The sequence below is a fragment of the Mustelus asterias genome, chromosome 16 (assembly GCF_964213995.1).
Source record: "Mustelus asterias chromosome 16, sMusAst1.hap1.1, whole genome shotgun sequence".
NCBI classification, from domain to species: Eukaryota; Metazoa; Chordata; class Chondrichthyes; order Carcharhiniformes; family Triakidae; genus Mustelus; species Mustelus asterias.
The window spans coordinates 8274815-8296743 of record NC_135816.1 but is presented as its reverse complement, the minus strand read 5'-3'; the positions used below and the strand labels follow the sequence as shown (position 1 = coordinate 8296743).

At 42.8% G+C, this 21929-nt stretch overlaps 1 protein-coding gene and 1 pseudogene across 2 annotated transcripts in view; both read left to right on the top strand.

Annotated features, from left to right (window-relative positions):
• LOC144505567 (protocadherin alpha-C2 pseudogene) overlaps nt 1–13333 on the top strand; it is a 30702-nt pseudogene extending 17369 nt beyond the window's left edge.
• The window catches only part of LOC144505631 (protocadherin gamma-A6-like), a 260158-nt gene that overhangs the window by 64392 nt on the left and 173837 nt on the right, over nt 1–21929 (top strand). Inside the window, exon 1 of one of the 2 annotated variants that reach the window (XM_078231747.1) lies at nt 14834–17484. The exons of the other annotated variant lie outside the window; for it this stretch is intronic. Coding sequence (XP_078087873.1) covers nt 15043–17484 — 2442 coding nt within the window. The 5' untranslated portion in view covers nt 14834–15042. Of the gene's footprint in view, nt 1–14833; nt 17485–21929 lie in introns of those variants that run through there. 2 annotated transcript variants of the gene reach the window in all.

The following is a 21929-nucleotide window of genomic DNA, read 5'->3' as shown; positions in this document are numbered from 1 at the left end:
CTTCCAGGATGCATCCTGTATGGTGAAGCCTCATGCAAAATACCTGTTCAATTCATCTGCCATCTCATTGTTTTCCATTATCACTTCTCCAGACTTGCTTTCACAGGGACCTTACTGTCAGGTCTAAACTCTACAGTCCTGGCACATTCAGTTATAAATGATGGTGGAAAATTAAACTTGAGGAGGAAACTCCACAAATAACTCCATCCTCAATGGTGGTGGAGTACAACATAACAGTGCAAAAGGCAAGGCTGAAGCATTTGCAGCCATAGAAAAGTTACAGCACAGAAGGAGGTCATTCAGCTCATCTTGTCCATGTCAGCCCAAGGACACCGAAATGCCCTTTCTAGTCCCACCTACCGACACCTGGCCCATAGCCCTGTAGCTTACAGCACTTAAGGTGCAGATCCAGGTACTTTTAAAAAGAGTTTAGGGTCTCTGCCTCCACCACCAACTCAGGCAGCAAATTCCAGACACCCACTACTCTCTGCATAAAATGTTCTTCCCCATGCTCCCTCTACACTTTATGCCACTCATCTTGAATCTATGTCCCCTTGCTGTAGAACTCTCCACCAAGAGAAGCAATTTTATCCTGTTCAACCTATCCCTCCCCGTCATAATTTTTCATGCCTTAATCAAGTCATAGCTACATTTTTCTAGTCCTGGCAACATTTTTGTAAGCCTCCTTTGCACCCTCTCCAGAGCAATTACATCCTTCCTGAAATGTGGTGACCAAAATTGCACGCAGTACTCCAGTTGTGGCCTCACCAGTATTTAGTACAATTTCACCAGTATTTTATACCATCTTCAGCCAGAACTGCTGAATGAATGATCCATCTCGGGCTCCCCGAGCATCAAAGTGCCAGCTATCAGCCAATTCAATTCACTCTATATGATATCAAGAAATAGCTGAAGGCACTGGATGCTGCAAAGACAATGGGTCCTGACAATATTCCAGCATTAGTACAGAAGACTTGTGCTCCAGACTTAGTGGTACCACTAGCCAAGTTGTTCCAGTATATGTACAACACTGCAATCTACCTGGCAATGTGGAAAATTGCCCAGAAATGTCCTGTCCACAAGAATCAGGACAAATCCAACATGGCCAATTACCGCCACATCAATCTACTCTCAATCATAAGCAAAGCAATGAAAGGCACTGTCAACAGTGCTATCAAACCACATTTATTCTGCAATATCCTCCAAACATTTAGTTTGTGTTCTTCCAGGCCACTCAGTTTGTGACCTCATTACAGCCTTGATCCAAACATGGACAAAAGAACAAATTCAAGAGGTGGAATGAGGTTGACTGTCCTTGATATCAAGACAGCATTTGAGCCAATCTGGCATCAAGGAGACCTAGTGAAACTGGAGTTTGTTGAAATCAGGAGTGAAACTCTCCACAGCTTGGAGTCATACCTAGCACAAAGGAAGGTTGTTGTGCATATAAGAGGTCAATCACTTCAATGTTGAGACATCACTGCAGAAGTTCCTCAAGGCAGTATGAAAGTAAGGCCTGAAAGTGGTGATATTTGTGAATGATTGTACAATATTCAGCACCTTTCGTGAATCCTCAGAAACTGAAGCAGTCTGCCTCCATATGCAGAAAGACCTAGACAACATTCAGGCTTAGGTTCATAAGTGGAAACTAACATTTATGCCATAGAAGTCTTAGGCATTCCCAACTCAAACAAGAGCCATTCTGACCATCTCCCTTTGATATTCAATGGCATTACCACTGATAAATCCCCAACTGCTAAACTGGATCACCCATATAAATACTGTGGCTACAGAAGGTTACATGCTGGGATTTCTGTAGCGATAACTCACAATATGACTCCCCAGAACCTGTCCACCATTTATAAGGCACAAATTGCGCCTGAGACAGTATACTCCCCACTTTCCTGGATGTGTGCAACTTCAACAGCACTCAAGAACCTCAACACCAGGAAAAAGCATCTCAATTGAGTTGCATCCCATCCACCACCATCACCATTCACTCCCTCTACCACCAACATATAATGGCAGCAGTGTACCATCCAAAAGATGCATTGCAGAACTCAACAAAACTCCTTCAGCAGCACCTTTCAAGCCCTTGATCTCTACCACCTAGAAAGACAAGAACAGCACATGCAGGGGAACAACAAGTTCCCCTCCAAGCCACATAACATCCTGATTTGGAATTATATAATCACCCTTCCTTCACTGTTGCTGCATCAAAATCCTGGAACTCACTTTGTAACTCCACTATGAGTGTACCTACACCATATGGACTACTCCACTATTCAATTAGCTCATGTTAACCTGTACCATTGTCCCATAAAGCAACATCTTATTTGTTTGGTGGACTGAATGGCCTGATGCTGTATCTACCTTACTTGTACAATCTGGTCAGTTATTGACGTTTCAAATGACATTCTTCTACTAGACATTTGAGATGAATAGATCATGCTAGCATTTTGCATTAATGATCAAATGGGCATGGGTAGAATATTTCATGAGAAAATTATACTCATGAAATAGAACCATAGAATCCCTCCAGTGCAGAAGGAGGCCATTCAACCATTCAAGTCTGCACCAACTCTTCAAAAGATTATCTTACCCTGATAAGCCACCCTGCCCCGCCCCCCCCCCCCCCCCCCCCCCCACCTCCTCCCCACCAACCCTGGCCCATCTGCACAGCTCTGTGCATTTACCATTGCTGATCTATCTTATGCATACATCCTGGACACTGAGGGGCAATTTAGCATGGTCACTCCACCCAACCTGCACATTTCTGGACTGTGGGAGGAAACCCACACAGACATAGGAAGAACGTGCAAGCTCCATACAGACAGTCACCAAAGGCCAGAATCAAACCAGATAGTGGCAATCTTATCTGATCTTTGGAAGCACAATAATTTAAAGTCCAATCAAACTTTTGTTCTTCCAGGCTTTCTTCTACTATTTGAAAGGCAGTTTTTTGATTATTCCTCTTGTAAACCTTTCTGAGTAAACATTGCGTCAAAAATTAACTCAGGCAATGTAATCCAACTTGCTTCAGCATATATATTTACAAGAGAGAGAATATCATTTAGTAAGGTTGTGACTAGACCATAATGCTGCTGCTCTTTAGAATAATTGCACTGATTTTGGCAGTCATCAAGTGAAATTGTAAAGTAACTCTACACACCCAAACAGTCAGAGCAAAATTGAAGAACAATTATTCAGACAAGTTTCTGACAAGTAAAAAAACAACAGAGCCATAATATTTGGATACTTCAGCTATACTAATCGTAACCTGGATAGAATCATTGTAGAAGGTACAGTGGCCAGAGGATTATTAAATCGCAATCAGCAGAGATTTTGTAATCAGAATGTAGCAAGCCCAACATCAGGAAGTGCTTTTTAAAGGCTTAGTTTTGGCACGGAAGACGTATCAGTGAGCAGGCATTTTTGGTGATTCCCACAAAAAAAATGTAATCACCAAATTCTGAACCCTTGAATCGTACAGAGTGGGATAAAGCAAAAAAAACAGAAGTGTACTTCAGGCACTAATAATAACTAATAATAACCCATCTGCCATTCTTACCTGTTCTGGCTCACTGTCAGGAAAAAGATACAAAAGTCTGACATCATGTCGCAACCAACTGAAGAACAGCTTCTTCCCTGCTGCCATCAGACTTTTAGAACATAGAACAGTACCTAGAACAGTACAGCACAGAACAGGCCCTTCGGCCCACCATGTTGTGCCGAGCTTTATCTGAAACCAAGATCAAGCTATCCCACTCCCTATCATCCTGGTGTGCTCCATGTGCCCATCCAATAACCGCTTAAGTGTTCCTAAAGTGTCTGACTCCACTATCACTGCAGGCAGTCCATTACACACCCCAACCACTCTCTGCGTAAAGAAGCTACCTCTGATATCCTTCCTATATCTCCCACCATGAACCCTATAGTTATGCCCCCTTGTAACAGCTCCATCCACCCGAGGAAATAGTCTTTGAACATTCACTCTATCTATCCCCTTCATCATTTTATAAACCTCTATTAAGCCTCCCCTCAGCCTCCTCCGCTCCAGAGAGAACAGCCCTAGCTCCCTCAACCTTTCCTCATAAGACCTACCCTCCAAACCAGGCAGCATCCTGGTAAATCTCCTCTGCACTCTTTCCAGCGCTTCCACATCCTTCTTATAGTGAGGTGACCAGAACTGCACACAATATTCCAAATGTGGTCTCACCAAGGTCCTGTACAGTTGCAGCATAACCCCACAGCTCTTAAACTCCAACCCCCTGTTAATAAAAGCTAACACACTATAGGCCTTCTTCACGGCTCTATCCACTTGAGTGGCAACCTTTAGAGATCTGTGGATATGGACCCCATATTTGAATGGTCCTTCCTCATGTTAAGTTGAACTTTCTCTGCATCCTAGCTATGACTGTAACACTGCATTCTGCACCCTCTCCTTTCCTTCTCTATGTAGAGTATGCTTTGTCTGTATCGTGCACAAGAAACAATACTTTTCACTGTATACTAATACATGTGACAATAATCAATCAAATCAAATCAAAATGTGACTTCAGAGCCACAGCGATGCGGTTGACTCTCAACTGCCCTCTGAAAAGCCGTAGCAAGCCATTCAGTTCAAGGGCAACTAGGAATGGGCTAAATTGATAACTTGTTATCTATCAATTAGCTCAATGTTTTTTTCCCAATAAGTGATAATTGCTGTCACAGAAAGCTGAGTCATCAGAGGCTTCATGTATAAGCAGAGAGGTTTTGAAACTACATCGAGAGAAGGATCACAGACACAAGACTAAGTCTGAGTGAAACATAGATTGAGTGAATAGTTGGGAATTTTGTTCCAGTAGGAATTTGGTGCTGAGGGGTTTCTACATTTTTCAGCCTTCAGTGGTTGGTGACTTTCCTTCCTCGTCTCCAAACTAGGTGACTGCAAACTTCCATTACTTGAGCGGTGTAAGTTATTAATGAATTGACCAATTAAATAAATAATGTTGGACAGCAATGGCAGGACAACCTGGACAACCATAACTGCACAAAGTGTTTGTAGTTTAGGAAAATTTGGCTCAGAGTTGTCGAGCAGAAATCTGAATTGTGGACATTGTGGGAAATCAAGGAGGAGAAGAGTTTCCCAGACACTTTGTTCCAGGAAGCAGTCACACTCCTTATGCTGGGCAAAATCAAAGATTTGGTCAGTGGTCATGGTCAGCAGAGGATCACTGTGAGTCAAGTAGGTAAGGGGAACAAGCATGTAGTGATGGAGGAGCCACAGCCTTTGACTTTGTCCAACAGGTCCAAGTGTGTGATACCTGTTTGGATAAAGAGTGGGACTGTAACGTGGAAGAGCAGACTGACCACGGCACCGTGGTGAAGGAAGCCATTCAAGTAGAGGGAGTGTTAGTGACAGAAAGCAAGGAGTTAGATACTGTGCTCCACAGCAGTGACCAGGAGTTCCAAAGATTCTGTTGCCCACCCAGTGCCAGAGTTAAGGACATCTCCCATGGCGGGAGACAAATTTGCATTTGGAGGGGGACGATCCTGTTGTCTGGTTTGTGTGAGAACCAACAACATAGAAGGACATCATTTCTCATCCTACCATAAAGGATCAGAGGAGCAAGGGACCAAATTAAAGTACAGAACATTAAAGAATTGATCTCTGGATTGTTACCTGAGCCACACACAAATTGGCATAGGGTCAAGCAGATTAGAGAATTAAATGCATGGTTCAAGAAGGGGTTTTGATTCATAGGGAAGAGTAACCTATTTCATTAGAATGGTTCCCCTTGAACCAGGCTGGGACAATTATCCTGGCCAATCATGTAACTGGGGCTTTAAACTAATGGACTCAGATAAAGTGAGATTCAGATATCCAAAGAGAAAGTTCAAGGCATTAGGACAGAATAGACATGTGAACAAAACTTGCACAGTGCAACAGGAAAGAACAAAGAGTTAACCATGTTTTTTACATCAGTGAATAAGGGCATTGTGGAGAATAGAGGTGAAAAATTGAAATTAAAAGTTCTGTATTTGAATGCATGAGCCATCTGCAATAAGATAGATGAATTAGTGGCACAAATAGAGATAAATGAATTAGCTGTAATCATCATTACGGAGATATAGTTACAAGGTGACCAAGGGTGGGATGAGCTTTTGGAGCACTGCTCCTTCATCAGGTGAGCCCACTAAGAGCAGTTATATTGTTGGGCAGAGCATTAAACAAAAAGTATTGGAGTTTGTAACACAGGAAATGTAATAACTGTAGGGAACTTTAATCTTAATAAAGATTGGGACAATCAAATTGGCAAAAGTGGTCTGGAAGATGAGTTTGTAGAATGTCTTTGTGATAGTTTCTTGGACTAATACATTGTGGAACTGACTAATGATAAAGCTATCTCAGATCTAGTATTGTGTAATGAATTAGGGTTGAGTAATAATGTTATGATATTCAATCCTCTGAGAAACAGTGTTCGCAAAACCATTGAAATGAATGTTAAGTTTGAAAGTGACATATTCCAATGACAAACAAGAATCTTAAAGTTAAAAAAAGCCAATTTCACAGGTCTGAAGGAAGAACTACCTGTGGTTAGTTGGGTAAGTAGACTAAAAGATGTGGCAGTAAATGAAGAGTGGTGAACATTTAAAGAGACTATTCAAATTCTTTAGCGAAAATACATCCCATTGAAAAACAAAAGTCAACAAGAAAGACCCATCTATGGTCACTCAATAAGTTAAGGATAGTACTGAATTAAAAGAAGAGACTTAAAATGTTGTCAAAAGCAGGAACAAGTATGTTGGTAATTGGCAATGCATAATGTGTTTGGAAGAAGTCAAATGGTTTTACTGAAGGAAAATCCTGTATTACAAATTTATTAGAGCTTTTTGAGGGTGTAACTGGTAGAGTAGATAAAGGGGAACCATTAAATATATTAGTCTTTGATGTCCAAAAGGCATTCAATAAGATGCCACACAAAAGGTTAATCGGTACAATATGGGATCATGGAATTGGGGGTAATACTTTAGCATAGAGAGAGGTTTGCTTAACAGATAGAAAACAATAGGGCTTTTTCAAGTTGGCAGACAGTGAACAGTGGAGTGCAGCAAGGATCAGTGCTCGTGCCTCAACTATTGACAATTTATATTAATGACTCAGAGGAAGATACAGAGAGTAATGTATCAAAATTTGCTGATGATTCCAAGTTATATGGAAAGGTAAGATTGGGGAGTACAGAGAAACACTGAAAAGAGATATGAACAGATTCAATGAGTAGGAAAACAGATAGCAGCAAATAATGTAGGGAAACATGAAGTTATTCACTTTGGTCTTAATAGAGAAGCAGAAATATTTTTCAAAGGTGTGAAACTTGTAAGTGTTTGAAGAATCTTGGGTGTGATTGTACAAAAAACACAGAAAGTTCACACGCACGTGCAGCAAGCAATTAGGAAAGCAATTAGGAAAGCATCTCCCACTGTTATGGGAGATGCTTTACCTGGGACAAGCTGCGACAGCCAGAACTATGATACTGAGTCTGGTTCTACAGCGCAAAAGGGTGGGATGAAGAAGAGGAGAGCAGTAGTGATAGGGGACTCAATGGTCAGAGGTACGGACAGGAGGTTCTGTGGTCGGGACAGAGACTCCCGCATGGTTTGTTGCCTCCCAGGTGCCAAGGTCAGCGATGTCTCTGATTGCGTGCACAGCATTCCAAAGTGGGAAGGTGATCAGGCAGATGTCGTGGTACACATCGGTACAAATGACGTGGGAAGGAAGAGTGAGGAGGTCCTAAAGAGTGAGTACAAAGAACTTGGAAGGAAGTTAAAAAGCAGGACCCCGAGGGTAGTAATCTCAGGATTGCTACCTGAGCCACATGCCAGTGAGGGCAGGAGTAGGATGCTTGGGCGGATGAACACGTGGCTGAGGAACTGGTTTAGGGGGCAGGGTTTCCAGTTCTTGGATCATTGGGACCTCTTCTGGAGCAGGTGGGACCTGTACAAGAGAGACGGGTTACACCTAAACTACAAGGGGACCAATATACTTGCAGGGAGATTTGCTAGTGTTATTGGGGAGCGTTTAAACTAGATTTGCAGGGGGATGGGAACCAGAGTGCCAGAGCAGATAGTGGAGCAGGGGTAAAAAGACAGGTTAGTTCAAGCAAGATCACAAATGGAAGGGTACAGTGTGGTGGAAATAATCTTTTGAGGTGTGTCTATTTCAATGCCAGGAGTATTGTGGGGAAGGCAGATGAGCTGAAGGCGTGGATAGACACATGGAAATATGACATTATAGCCATTAGTGAAACTTGGCTACAGGAGGGGCAGGACTGGCAGCTCAATGTTCCAGGGTTCCAATGGTTCAGGCGGGATAGAGGCAGAGGGATAAAAGGTGGGGTGGTGGCATTGTTGGTCAGGGAAAATGTTACAGCGGTACTCAGGCAGGATAGATTAGGGAGCTTGTCTACAGAGGCCCTATGGGTGGAGCTGAGAAACAGGAAAGGTATGACCACATTAATGGGGTTGTATTATAGACCACCCAATAGTCAGCGAGAATTGGAGGAGCAAATCAGCAGAGAGATAGCTGACAACTGCAAGAAACACAAAGTTGTGATAGTAGGGGATTTTAATTTTCCACATATAGATTGGGACTCGCATACTGTTAAAGGTTTAGACGGGGAAGAGTTTGTAAAATGTGTTCAGGAGAATTTTCTACATCAGTATATAGAGGTGCCAACTAGAGAGGATGCGATATTGGATCTCCTATTGGAAAATGAGTTAGGGCTGGTGATGGATGTGTGTGTGAGGGAACACTTTGGATCCAGTGATCATAATGCCATTAGTTTCAACCTGATCATGGATAAGGATAGATCTGGTCCTCGGGTTGAAGTTCTGAACTGGAAAAAGGCCAAATTTGATGAAATGAGAAGGGATCTGGGAAGTGTGGATTGGCACAGGCTGTTCTCTGGTAAGGATGTAAATGGAAAGTGGGAGGCCTTCAAAGGAGAAATTTTGAGAGTGCGGAGTTTGTATGTTCCTGTCAGGATTAAAGGCAAAGTAAATAGGAATAAGGAACCTTGGTTCTCGAGGGAGTTTGTAACACTGATTATTAGGAAGAGAGAGTTGTATGAAATGTACAGGCAGCAAGGAACAGATCAGATGCTCGAGGAGTATAAAAAGTGCAAGAAGCTACTTAAGAGGGAAATCAGGAGGGCTAAAAGAAGACATGAGGTTGCTTTGGCAGACAGAGTGAAGGAAAATCCAAAGAGCTTCTATAGGTATGTTAGGAGCAAAAGGATAGTGAGGGATAAAATTGGTCCTCTTGAAGACCAGAGTGGTAGACTGTGTATGGAACCAAAAGAGATGGGGGTGATACTAAATGGTTTTTTTGCATCCGTATTTACTGAGGAAGCGGGCATGGAGTCTACGGAAATAGGGCAAACAGGTAGGGAGGTCATGGAACATTTACAGATTAAAGGGGAGGATGTGCTCGCTGTCTTGAGGCAAATCAGAGTGGATAAATCCCCAGGACTGGACAGGGTATTCCCACGGACCTTGAGGGAAGCTAGTGTTGAACTTGTAGGGGCCCTGGCAGACATATCTAAAATGTCAGTATTCACGGGGGAGGTGCCGGATGATTGGAGGGTGGCTCATGTTGTTCCGTTGTTCAAAAAAGGTTCCAAAAGAAATCTGGGAAATTATAGGCCAGTAAGTTTGACATCGGTGGTGGACAAGTTATTGGAAGGTGTGATATGGGATAGGATCTACAAATATTTGGATAGACAGTGACTTATTAGGGAGAGTCAACATGGCTTTGTGCGTGGTAGGTCATGTTTGACCAATCTATTAGAGTTTTTCGAGGATGTTACCAGGAAAGTGGATGAAGGGAAGGCGGTGGATGTTGTCTACCTGGATTTCAGCATGGCCTTTGACAAGGTCCCTCATGGGAGGTTAGTTAGGAAGGTTCAGTCGCTAGGTATACATGGGGAGGTAGTAAATTGGATTAGACACTGGCTCAATGGAAGAAGCCAGAGAGTGGTTGTGGAGGATTGCTTCTCTGAGTGGAGGCCTGTGACTAGTGGTGTGCCGCAGGGATCGGTGTTGGGTCCATTGTTGTTTGTCATCTATATCAATGATCTGGATGATAATGTGGTCAATTGGATCAGCAAGTTTGCTGATGATACAAAGATTGGAGGTGTAGTGGACAGTGAGGAAGGTGTTCAAAGCTTGCAGAGGGATTTGGACCAACTAGAAAAATGGGCTGAAAAATGGCAAATGGAATTTAACGCAGACAAGTGTGAGATATTACACATTGGAAGGACAAACCAAAGTAGAACGTACAGGGTAAATGGTAGGACTCTGAAGAGTGCAGTTGAACAGAGGGATCTGGGAATACAGGTACATAATTCCCTAAAAGTGACGTCACAGGTGGATAGGGTCGTAAAGAGTGCCTTTGGTACATTGGCCTTTATAAATCGGAGTATCGAGTATAAAAGTTGGAGTGTTATGGTAAGGTTATATAAGGCATTGGTGAGGCCGAATTTGGAGTATTGTGTACAGTTTTGGTCACCTAGTTACAGGAAGGATATAAATAAGGTTGAAAGAGTGCAGAGAAGGTTCACAAGGATGTTGCTGGGAATTGAGAAGCTGAGTTACAGAGAGAGATTGAATAGGTTGGGACTTTATTCCCTGGAGCGTAGAAGATTGAGGGGAGATTTGATAGAGGTGTATAAGATTTTGATGGGTATAGATAGAGTGAATGCAAGCAGGCTTTTTCCACTGAGGCTCGGGGAGAAAAAAACCAGAGGGCATGGGTTAAGGGTGAAAGGAGAACAGTTTAAAGGGAATATTAGGGGGGGCTTCTTCACGCAGAGAGTGGTGGGAGTGTGGAATGAGCTGCTGGATAAAGTGGTAAATGTGGGGTCACTTTTAACATTTAAGAAAAACTTGGACGGGTTCATGGATGAGAGGGGTGTGGAGGGATATGGTCCAAGTGCAGGTCAGTGGGACGAGGCAAAAAATGGTTCGGCACAGACAAGAAGGGCCAAAAGGCCTGTTTCTGAGCTGTAATTTTCCATGGTTCTATGGTTCAAATGGCATTATAGTATTTATTGTAAAGACATTGGAGTACAACAACAAAGATGTTTTGCTACAGTTGTAGAGGGGTTTGTTGAGAACACATCTGAAATACTGTGTGCAGTTTTGGTCTTGACATTTAATGAAGAATTTCATTTCATTTTTGGTGGTACAGCAAAGGTTCACTGCACTGTCCTGGAATGAGGGGGTTGTCCTATGATAAAAGGTCAAGTAGATGTGACTTATATTCTCCATAATTTAAAAGATTAGGAGGTGATCGCGCTGAAAGGTACACAATTCTGGGGACACTTGACAAGGTAAACATTGAGATATTGTTTCTACGAGTTGGAGGATCTATATCACAGGGTCGCAGTCTCAGGATAAGGGGCCAATAATGTTGGACTGAGTTGAGGAGGAATTACTTCAGTCAAAGGGTTGTGAATCTTTGGAATGCTCTACGTGAGGGTTGCTGGTGCTTCATCGTTGATTACATTTAATGCTGGGATAGGCAGATTTTTTGTTTCATAGGGAATTAAGAAATATGGGAAGCAGGCAAGAAAATGGAGCCCAAGATTAGCCATGATCGTACTGAATTCTGAAGCAGGCTAGACGAGCCATATGGTTTACTCCTACTCCTATTTCCTGCTTTCTTGTGTGTGAAGGCAGAAGACTTGTTAATAGTGCTTAATGAATAATTCCCATCTGTCTTCTCAAAATGAGGATTGTACAAACATTGTAGCTACATAGACAGGATGTGAAATATTGGATGGGATAAACAGAGGAAATATTAAGGGGTTTAGCATCTTTGGAAGTGAATAAATGCCAGCTAGCGTGTCTCAGCATGTTATTGGCAAATGGATTTCAATGCAGATAAGTGTGGGGTGTTGCATTTTGGAAAGTAAATCCATGGTAGGACTTAGACAGTGAATGGCAGGTTCCTGGGGATTGGGGGGTGTTGAGGAACAGAGGGACCTAGGAGTATAAGTACTTAGTTCATTGAAAGCAGCGTCACAGGGTGATGAAGAAGGCATTTCACACACTGGCCATCATCAGTCAGGGCACTGAGTATATATATTTGGACATTATGTTACAGTTGTCTAAGTTGTTGGTGAGGCCGCACTTGGAGTATTGTGTACAGTTTTCGGCACCCTGTTAGAGGAAAGACATCGATAAACTGGAAAGAGTGCAAAGAAGATTTACGAGGATGTTGCCAGGATTAGTAGGCCTGAGTTCTAGGGAGAGGTTGGTCGGGCAAGGACTTCATTTCTTGAAATGTAGGAGAATGAGGGGTGACTTTATTGAGGTGCATAAAATCATGAGGGGCATCGATAGAATGAACGCACATAGTCTTCTTCCCAGGGAAGGGGAATAGAAAACTGGAGGGCATAGGTTAAAGGTCAGAGGGGAAAAATTTAAAAGGGACCTGAGGGGCAACTTCCTCACACAGAGGATGGTGCACATATGGAATAGGCAGCCAGAGGAAGTGGTTGAGTCAGGTAAAACAACAAAGTTTAAAAAGCATTTGGATAAGTACATGGATGGGAAAGGATTAGCGAGATCAGGGCAATTATGATTCGTTGGGAGGGCACTATAGTTGGCATGGACTGGTTGGGCCAAAGGGCGTGTTTCCATGCTGTATTGCTCTATGACTCTACATGTGGCAATGGAGGAAATGACAGAGACCCTGGCCATCATTTTCAAATTCTCCATGCCGGCAGATGGTGTGCTAAAGGACTGCTGATATTGTAAAATTGTGCATAAAAGTATAAAGGAATAAACAGATTAATTGCAGGTCAGTCAGTCTAATGTCAATGGCAGGCAAAGTATAACAGCAAGCTCTTCAGGGAGGAAGAAAGCTGTCACCTCCATGAAAAGATCAGTTGCTCATGTGGGCAGAAATGATGAAAATAGAAATCTATCCAGAGAAGTGTGAATTTATGCACTTGTGGATGGCAAACAAAATGAAGGAATGCAAGATAAATAGTAGGATTCAGAGAAGTGTATAGGAACAGAGGAGACTTGGAGTGTATGTGTACAGATTTCTGAAGGTTGAAGGTCAAGTGGATCAGGTGGTTAATGTTGCATATGTGACACTTTCCTTTTTTGGTTGATGTATGGCATATAACAGCAAGGTGGTTATACTTCAACTGTATAAAACACTTGTTACACCACAGCTACAGAACTGCATAAAATTCTGTTACAGGAAGATGTGAGTGCACTAAAGAGGATGAAGGAGGTTTATGGAGATATGGCCAGGAATGGAATATTTTAGTTATGATATAAGATTGAATAGTCATGTTAGTTTTATTTTGAAAGGAGGAGACTGAGATGCATAAAATTGTGAAGGTCCTGGACAGAGAAGATAAGAAAGATCTATTTCCTTTAACGGGGACTACGGGGATAGAATTAAAGTAATTGGTAGAAGCATGCGCAGGGTGTTCAGGAAAAATATTTCATGAGATACTGCCACTCACTCTCTGACAGGTAGAGGTAGAAATCCTCATGATATTTAAAATGTACCAAATATGCCTTTGGAATTCCATTACCAGCAAACCGATGGACTAAGCTGCAAAATGTGATTAGGCTGGATATCTCTTCATCAGCCACACTGTCACAATGGGCCAAATGACGTTCCGTGCCTTAAATTTCTATGAATTTACAGTGATGCTTTCTATTCTGCCAGGATAGAATATCACTATCAGAAGACTTTGCTGTTTGATAAGGATCGCCTTAACAAATGGCACTTGCTCTGTGCTCAACTTGACTTTTCTTCCGTGTCAGGGTTACCAAGGCCTGACTGCCCTGCTGATGCAACGTGCCTGACAGGTTTTCTTTTGCACAGCAAGACTCAAAGTGTTCTATCGCATTTCAGCGATTGATAAGCGCCTTGACAGCAAAATCTGCTACCTTAAAATCTACGCGTGGGAGTCATTTATTTTGATTAAATAAAGTGATACGATCGCGAAGGCAGCAGCACTGGCGGAGAACGAAATTAAATTTCCAGTAAATGTTTTCTTTCACTTCTTGTCCCTGCTGCTGACTGTGCCTGGAATATTAAACGGTGCAGACTTACTGTGCATTTTGGATTTGCTTTTCATTGCTAGAATGTTCAATCAATGCTGCAGAGAAGTAGATAACGTTTTTGAATTACCAGATGTTCTGTCGGCAAACTCTTGTCCAGGCTCTATGCAATTGACTATTCTTTAAACCACAGGTTTTAAATATATAAAATGTTGATGACAAAAATTTAGGGGCATCTAATACACTAAAATACTAAGTGGTTATTATTCCACTGGGCAAAAATCAAGAGTTTCGATCACTTTTTTTAAAAGCCTAAAATGTAATGCAAGTTGTCCCAGTTTCAGTTCAATTATCTTAACGATGCAATGGAAAGGAAACTTGCAAGAAGAGTTCTAGACTCACAATAACGTTTCAGCCTGTTTTATCTTCGCCATTGTTTTTCAGGAACTGACGAACACAGTAGAGGGAATGATTTCCACCGCACAGTCGAAAAAAATCTAACATGGTTACAATTTTAAAAGAGATAGAATACATTAGGATAGATGTGCAGATTCAGTGTAACACACGCACACACAAACCTTTTTTTTTACTTCTTTACCGAAACTGCATGCCAAATGACAACTTCCTTCTGCACTGTTGACGCAGTCCACGACTGTACCGTGCAATTATTGGCCGAGACTCTTTGTGTCGCTGTGTACCAATGAGGTACTCAAATACTGCCAGAGACCCATCACTCCTCCCCCAACACCACGTACAGCGAAGAATCGGAAAGAAGGAAAAGCTCTCATTCAGTGTTTACATTCACATTCAACAGCCATCTTTTCCATGCAGTCTTCCTCAACTATCAGGAGCGGATACCAAGTATTCATCGCGACATTTTGGATCATACAGGTGGTTGCCGCAATTTCTTGGTTTGGATTCCTACAGCACTCCGAATGCGAGGACTAATTCAGACAGAGAATGCTAGCGTGGTCTTTTATTTCCCTGCTTTGTATCTGGGAAAATGTCTCTGGACAGATCCGTTATTCAATTCCTGAAGAGCTGGAGCACGGAGCCTTTGTTGGGAATGTCGCCAGGGATTTAGGTTTAGACGTGAACGAGTTAGCTAATCGCAATCTTCAGTTAATGTCTCAAGCCAATAAGCGGTATTTTATGGTAAACTTAGCTAACGGAGAGTTGCGTGCGAATGCTAAGATAGACAGAGAGAAACTCTGTGGACAAAACGCTAGATGTGTTCTTACTAATGACATTATAATCGAAAATCCCGTGGAGCTTTACAGCGCTGAAGTCGAGATATTGGATATAAATGATAATTCGCCCCGTTTCTCAAATAATGAGCTCCGTCTGGAAATCGTGGAGTCAGTTCCGCAGGGAACGCGCTTCCTGCTCCCGAGCGCGCACGATCCCGACGTGGGCACCAATTCCATCAACACTTACCATCTGAACGCAAATCAACACTTCGCCTTAGAGGTGAAGAACAGCAGCGACGGCAGTATAACTGCTGTCCTAGTGCTAACCAAGGCTTTAGACAGGGAAGCGCTGGCGACTCATCGGTTAACTCTGACAGCTATGGACGGTGGAATCCCAGTGAGGTCTGGCACTTCCCAAATTCTCATCACTGTTCTCGATGTCGACGACAACTGGCCGGAATTCGAGCAGGCAGTATACAGGGTGAAGTTACCGGAAAACGCGCCAGTCGGTACTTTGGTTATCAAACTCAATGCCACTGATTTGGATGAAGGTTCGAATGGGGACATAAGCTATTCCTTCAGTAGCAGTACCCCGGCGAGAGTGCGTGACCTCTTCAGCCTCGGGTCCAAAGTGGGAGAAATGAAAGTCAAGGGGGTCCTGGATTTCGAGGAGAATAATCTTTATGAGATTAACATTGAAGCAAAGGACAGTGTTCACTTTGCAGTTTGCAAAGTTATAGTGGAGATCATTGACGTGAATGATAATGCACCAGAGGTGACATTAATGTCAGTATCTACCCCGGTCCGGGAGGATGTCCAGCCTGGGACTGTAGTGGCTCTGATGCGTGTAACAGATCGAGATTCCGGAGTAAATGGACAATTTCAGTGTCAGATTCCTGATGATCTACCATTTACTCTCAAAACATCTTTAAAGAACACATACACACTGACCACCAGTCATACCCTGGACAGGGAGGTGACATCCCAGCACACGGTTCACGTAATTTGCACTGATGCGGGATCTCCCCCTCTCTCCACCAATAAAACCATTCTGGTTCAGGTTTCAGATATTAATGATAATCCACCACGTTTTGCACAGCTTTCCTACACAGTTTATGTCCCCGAGAACAACCCTGCTGGCTCTTCTATAGGTGCTGTCTCCGCTTTGGACCCGGACCAGGACCAGAATTCACGTGTAGTGTATTCGATCCTGAACAGCCAAGTTCACAACATGCCTGCATCTGCCTACGTTTCCATCAACTCGGACACCGGAGTCATCTATTCCCAACGCTCGTTCGATTACGAGGAACTCAAAAACTTTCAGGTCCAAGTTCAAGCTCGAGATGCTGGATTCCCTTACCTTGACAGCAACGTGTCAGTGAACGTCGTTGTCTTGGATCAGAACGATAACACTCCCCATGTCATTTCCCCATTGACCAACAATTCCCGACTGACTTTGCCTCGCTCTGCGGACCCGGGCTATCTGGTGACCAAAGTGATGGCTGCCGATGCAGATTCTGGCCAGAATGCTCGCTTGTCCTATCAACTGCTCCAGGCCCCTGACTCGGGCCTGTTCACTATAGCACACGGTTCCGGAGAAATCAGAACAATTCGTCGTTTCATAGAAAAAGATGAACCCGTACATCAACTCGTTGTTCTGGTGAAAGACAATGGCCACCCATCCCTTTCCTCCACGGTCACCATCAACTTATTAATAACAGACACTAGCGCAGAAACTCTGTCAGACCAAATTCCAGAACCCCAGGACATTCGCCCCACCTCTAATTTAGCCTTTTATTTAATAATCACTTTAGCTTCCACGTCCTCCATTCTTCTTGTGGTTCTGATTGTCCTCATTGTGACCATGTGTCATTCCGATAGAAGTAGGTCTCGCTGCTGCGAATTGTCCCCCTCGTGCTGCAATTTAAAACGGTGGCATGGAGAAGACACTTTTCCAAATTCCCACCTGTATTTTCAAACTATGCCCGATTATAAAGGAACCCCACACTTCGTTGAATTAGTTGGCAATGGGTCGCTCTCTCGAACATACTCCTACAAAGTTCGCCCAAATCAGTTATCAAATAAGGGGGATTTCGTCTTTTTAGCACCATACAACACAGCCACATTGCAAACCGAGGCAGCAAATACTGACACACTGCTGGCAGAATGGAGAGGGGAATTAACGAATAATTGGAAAAATCCGCATTCTGAGGTGAGTTGCACAAAAGGTAATTGCTCTGAGGAAAATTGGGCAGTGAGCATGTGACCACTTGTTTCCAGTTGCCTGTGCTATTTGATTTCATTCTATCACCAGAGGGTACATTCACCACAATAAGCAGAATTCACTGCACCAATGCTGGTCTTGTAGTGGAAGTTGAATGTCAATAGCCTTCTGATTGCCAAATGATGAACCGGTTTCATACAGTTCCCTTCTAGTCACCTGATGCAAACTGCATGAAAATGGCAACTTGCAACATTAGTGCCAAGCTAAGATACTTTGCAATAAAACTACTAGAGTGTGAATGCACCCTGGGACCTGCATTTCCTCTATCCTATAGTGCAGCAGGAGGCCATTCAGCCCATCAAGTCTGCATTGACCACAATCTCACTCAGGCCCTATCCCCATAACCCCATTCATTTACCCTAGAAATTACCCCTGACACTAAGGGGCAATTTAGTATGGCCAATCCACCTAACCTGCACATCTTTGGACTGTGGGAGGTAACTGGAGCAACCAGAGGAAACCCACGCAGTGGTGGGGAGAATGTGCAAACTCCACACAGACATTGACTCAAGCCGGGAATTGAACCCAGGTCCCTGGAACTGTGAGGCAGCAGTGCTCACTGGGCCACTGTGCCGCCCAACTCAACCAAGAGTTTTGTGATATTGCTGCACTCATATAGCTACAATGTACTAAGTGAAAAAGTGATATTATGTCAGTATCAGAACGTTTAAAATTTCATGAGATGAAGACTGCACCATCAAATTAGTGTATGTCACTTATAATTGAAGAAGAATATAAATGAGTATTGAGTAAAGGTAAGGAAATGAGGATTATAAAGAGCTCCAGTTAAAAGGGTCCAATGGTCATCTACTTTGCCATAAATTTTGTAAGGCCTATAAGTGCGATTTTGATTCATTGTGGACCATTGGAGTGGATGATGCTACAATATTGTTTTTATACCACCTTGAGTAAAACCCCAGTACGGTGCCAAAGCTAGTTTAAAAAGATCTCTTGAGCTCCTGGGTACTTAGAAAACCACACAGAACTTGAAATTGTTTCAGAATGTGGACATTGCAATCGCAATGTCAAAACAGATCTTATTCATCTTATAACCATCTGTGCCAAGGCTTCTCTTCTAGTCTTGAAAATTCAATTTGGAACCAGGCAATAAAAATAAGTTACTGCAGTGATACAATCAATATCGTGGCTTCAGGTCTCAGAATCTGTTTTAGCTTTGGAACTAACATAAATGCAGTCTCACACATCAGTCTTTTTGCTCCATGAGGTTATGATACCACGAGGTATCAGCTTCTACTTACTTATTCATCAGCTGATAAATGGATATGGGAACAGGAAAATCATAAGTAGGGACACTTTATTTTCTCTTCTATGCCTGAGGCCTGCCTAATGAACGTTTCAGATGCAGGAATATATTCATGAAGAACATTCACCTGTTTCAGACAGGGTGCTTTCACATTTCAAAATGAAGGTTCTGTGCCATTGATAGATCCGGATTGCCATGTTCTCACACGCGTCAATGGAAAGTGTCCTATGCATGTTCCATCCATTTGTACCAGACAGTAACTGCCCTAAACATTGGTTCTGAAAGTGAATTCAAGTTTTTGCATTCATTCTTGGGATTTGGGCATTGCTGGCTAGGCCAGCATTTACCGCTCACCCTACTTACCTTGAGAAGGTGATGGCAAGCTGCGTCCTTGAACCACAGCAGTCCATGTGATGTAGGTACACTCACAATATTGTTAGGGAGGGAGTTCCAAGAGCTTGACCCAGCGACAGTCAAGGAATTGCAATATATTTCCACATCAGATGATTGGTGGCTTGGAGGGGAACTTCCAGGTGGTGATGTTGCCATGTGTCTGCTGCCCTTGCCCTTCTAGATGATAATGGCTTCCAGACATGCTGATGGAGGCTTGGTGTGTTCCTGCAGTTCATCTTGCAGATGGTACACACTGCTGTCACAGTGCATCAATTATGGAGTGAATGAAGGTTTGTGGATGGGGTGCCAATCAAATAGGCTATTTTGTCCTGGATGGTATCAAGCTTCTTGACAGTTGTTGGAGTTGCATTTATCCAGACAAGTGGAGCGTATTCCATCACTGAATGTCCCTTGTAGATGGTGGACCGCCTTTGAAGAGTCAGGAGGCATGTTACTCACTGAAGGGACCTCTGACCTGATTTGATTTGATTTGATTTGATTTATTTTTGTCACATGTATCAACATAACAGTGAAAAGTATTGTTTCTTGTGCGCTATACAGACAAAACATACCATTTATGGAGAAGGAAACGAGAGAGTGCAGAATGTAGTGTTACAGTCATAGCTAGGGTGTAGAGAAAGATCAACTTAATGCAAGGTAAGTCCATTCAAAAGTCGCACAGCAGCAGGGAAGAAGCTGTTCTTGAGTTAGTTGGTATATGCCCTTAGACTTTTGTATCTTTTTCCGAAGGGAGACGGTAGAAGAGAGAATGTCTGGGGTGTGTGGGGTCCTTAATTATGCTGGCTGCTTTGCCGAGGCAGCAGGAAGTGTAGACAGAATCAATGGATGGAAGGCTGATTTGCGTGATGGATTGGGCTACATTCACAACCTTTTATAGTTCCTTGCAGTCTTGGGCAGAGCAGGAGCCATACCAAGCTGTGATACAACCAGAAAGAATGCTTTCCATGGTGCATCTGTAAAAGCTGGTGAGTGTCGTAGTTGACATGCCAAACTTCCTTAGTCTTCTGAGAAAGTAGAGGCGTTGCTGGGCTTTCTTAACTATAGTGTCGGCATGGGGGGACCAGGACAGGTTGTTGGTGATCTGGACACCTAAAAGCATGAAGCTCTCGACCCTTTTTACTTCATCCCTGTTGATGTAGACAGGGGCATGTTCTCCTTTACGCTTCCTGAAGTCGATGACAATCTCCTTCATTTTGTTCACATTGAGGGAGAGATTATTGTTGCCGCATGACTTCACCAGATTGTCTATCTCATTCCTGTACCTGCTGTTGTAGCCATGGTATTTATATGGCCAGTCCAGTTAAGTTTCTGGTCAATGGTAACCCCCCAGCATCTTGATAGTCAGGGATTTAATGATAATAATGCTTTTGAATGTCAAGGCACAATAGTAATATTATGTCTTGGAGATGTTTATTGCCTGGCACTTGTTGCGTTGTGCAAATGTTACTAGTCACCTCAACACAAACGGACTTTATATTTTTCAGTTTTTTGTGGGTCAGGTGGAACGCTAGTGCACCTCTTGGCTCCGGATAAACAGCTTCAGCCACATGTCTCTCTTTCCCAAAAAATTTCAAATCGTTGGTGAAAACAGAGTAATGGAGAAATATTTTGACTGAGAGAGGGCTGAGTGGGATCTTGAACACTCTACCAGAAGAGTTGATGGAAGCTGATTCCATAAATAATTTTAGGAGTTGAACCTGCACTTGAGGATGAAGAACTTACAGTACAGATGACAGATGAGGATTTGGGATTAAGTGCAAATCTTCTGTCACACACTGAGCACTGGCACATTGAAGCGAATAGCTTAATTCTGTGCTGTAAGTTTTGATGAATCTATAGCATTATTTCTCAGTTCTCTTTCAAGGCTTATATAAAAAGTATGAATATATTAGTGTAAGTTTGCACATTCAGCTCATGTCTACATGGGTTTCTTCTTGGTGCTCCAGTTTCCTCCCACAGTCCAAAGATGTGCAGGTTGGGTGCATTGGCCATAATAAATTGCTCCTTAGTGTCCAAAGATCTGAAGGTTAGGTGGATTAGCCATGGTAAATGTGCGGAGTTGCAGCAGGGGGTTGGGGGATGGCGCTGGTTAAGATGATCTTTCAGAGAGTCGGTGCAGATTTGATGGGCCGAATGGCCTCCTTCTGCACAGCAGAGGTTCTATGTTTCTGCAGAGATTCTTTTGTCAGTATTGTTTTACCGATGAGTAAAAAGCTTTTGATTTGATCCATTTAAGCAGATAAGTGATCTTAAACTCAAATTATAGAGAATGAAAAATGTGGCAGATATTGTCATTCTGTTTTATACTGATTGGGTTAACTTTTCCCCTTAAAAGCAGTGTGTGTTACAAGTGAGATAAGAAGAATTGTAATATAGGATGGCATACCTTTATAGCTCTCCCAATGCGTATCCTGAGTAAATTTTGATAGAGCACTTGTATTAGATAGCTAGTTGCAGTGTAAAGCTCATTTCACTGCTGAAACAATATTGTTTAACCTTGATCGCAGACAATCCCCTCAGACTGAAGTTGTGTGACATTTTCCAATTTCCTGTACATGAACCATCACAGTGGCTTTGCTCCAATTTCATTACTGTTGAATTATAGATTGTTTTCTTCTGTAAATTTACACCCACCATGAAGTAGTTTGTGACTGCCAAAACTAATTTGTTTCAGAGGCCATTACATCCAACAGTG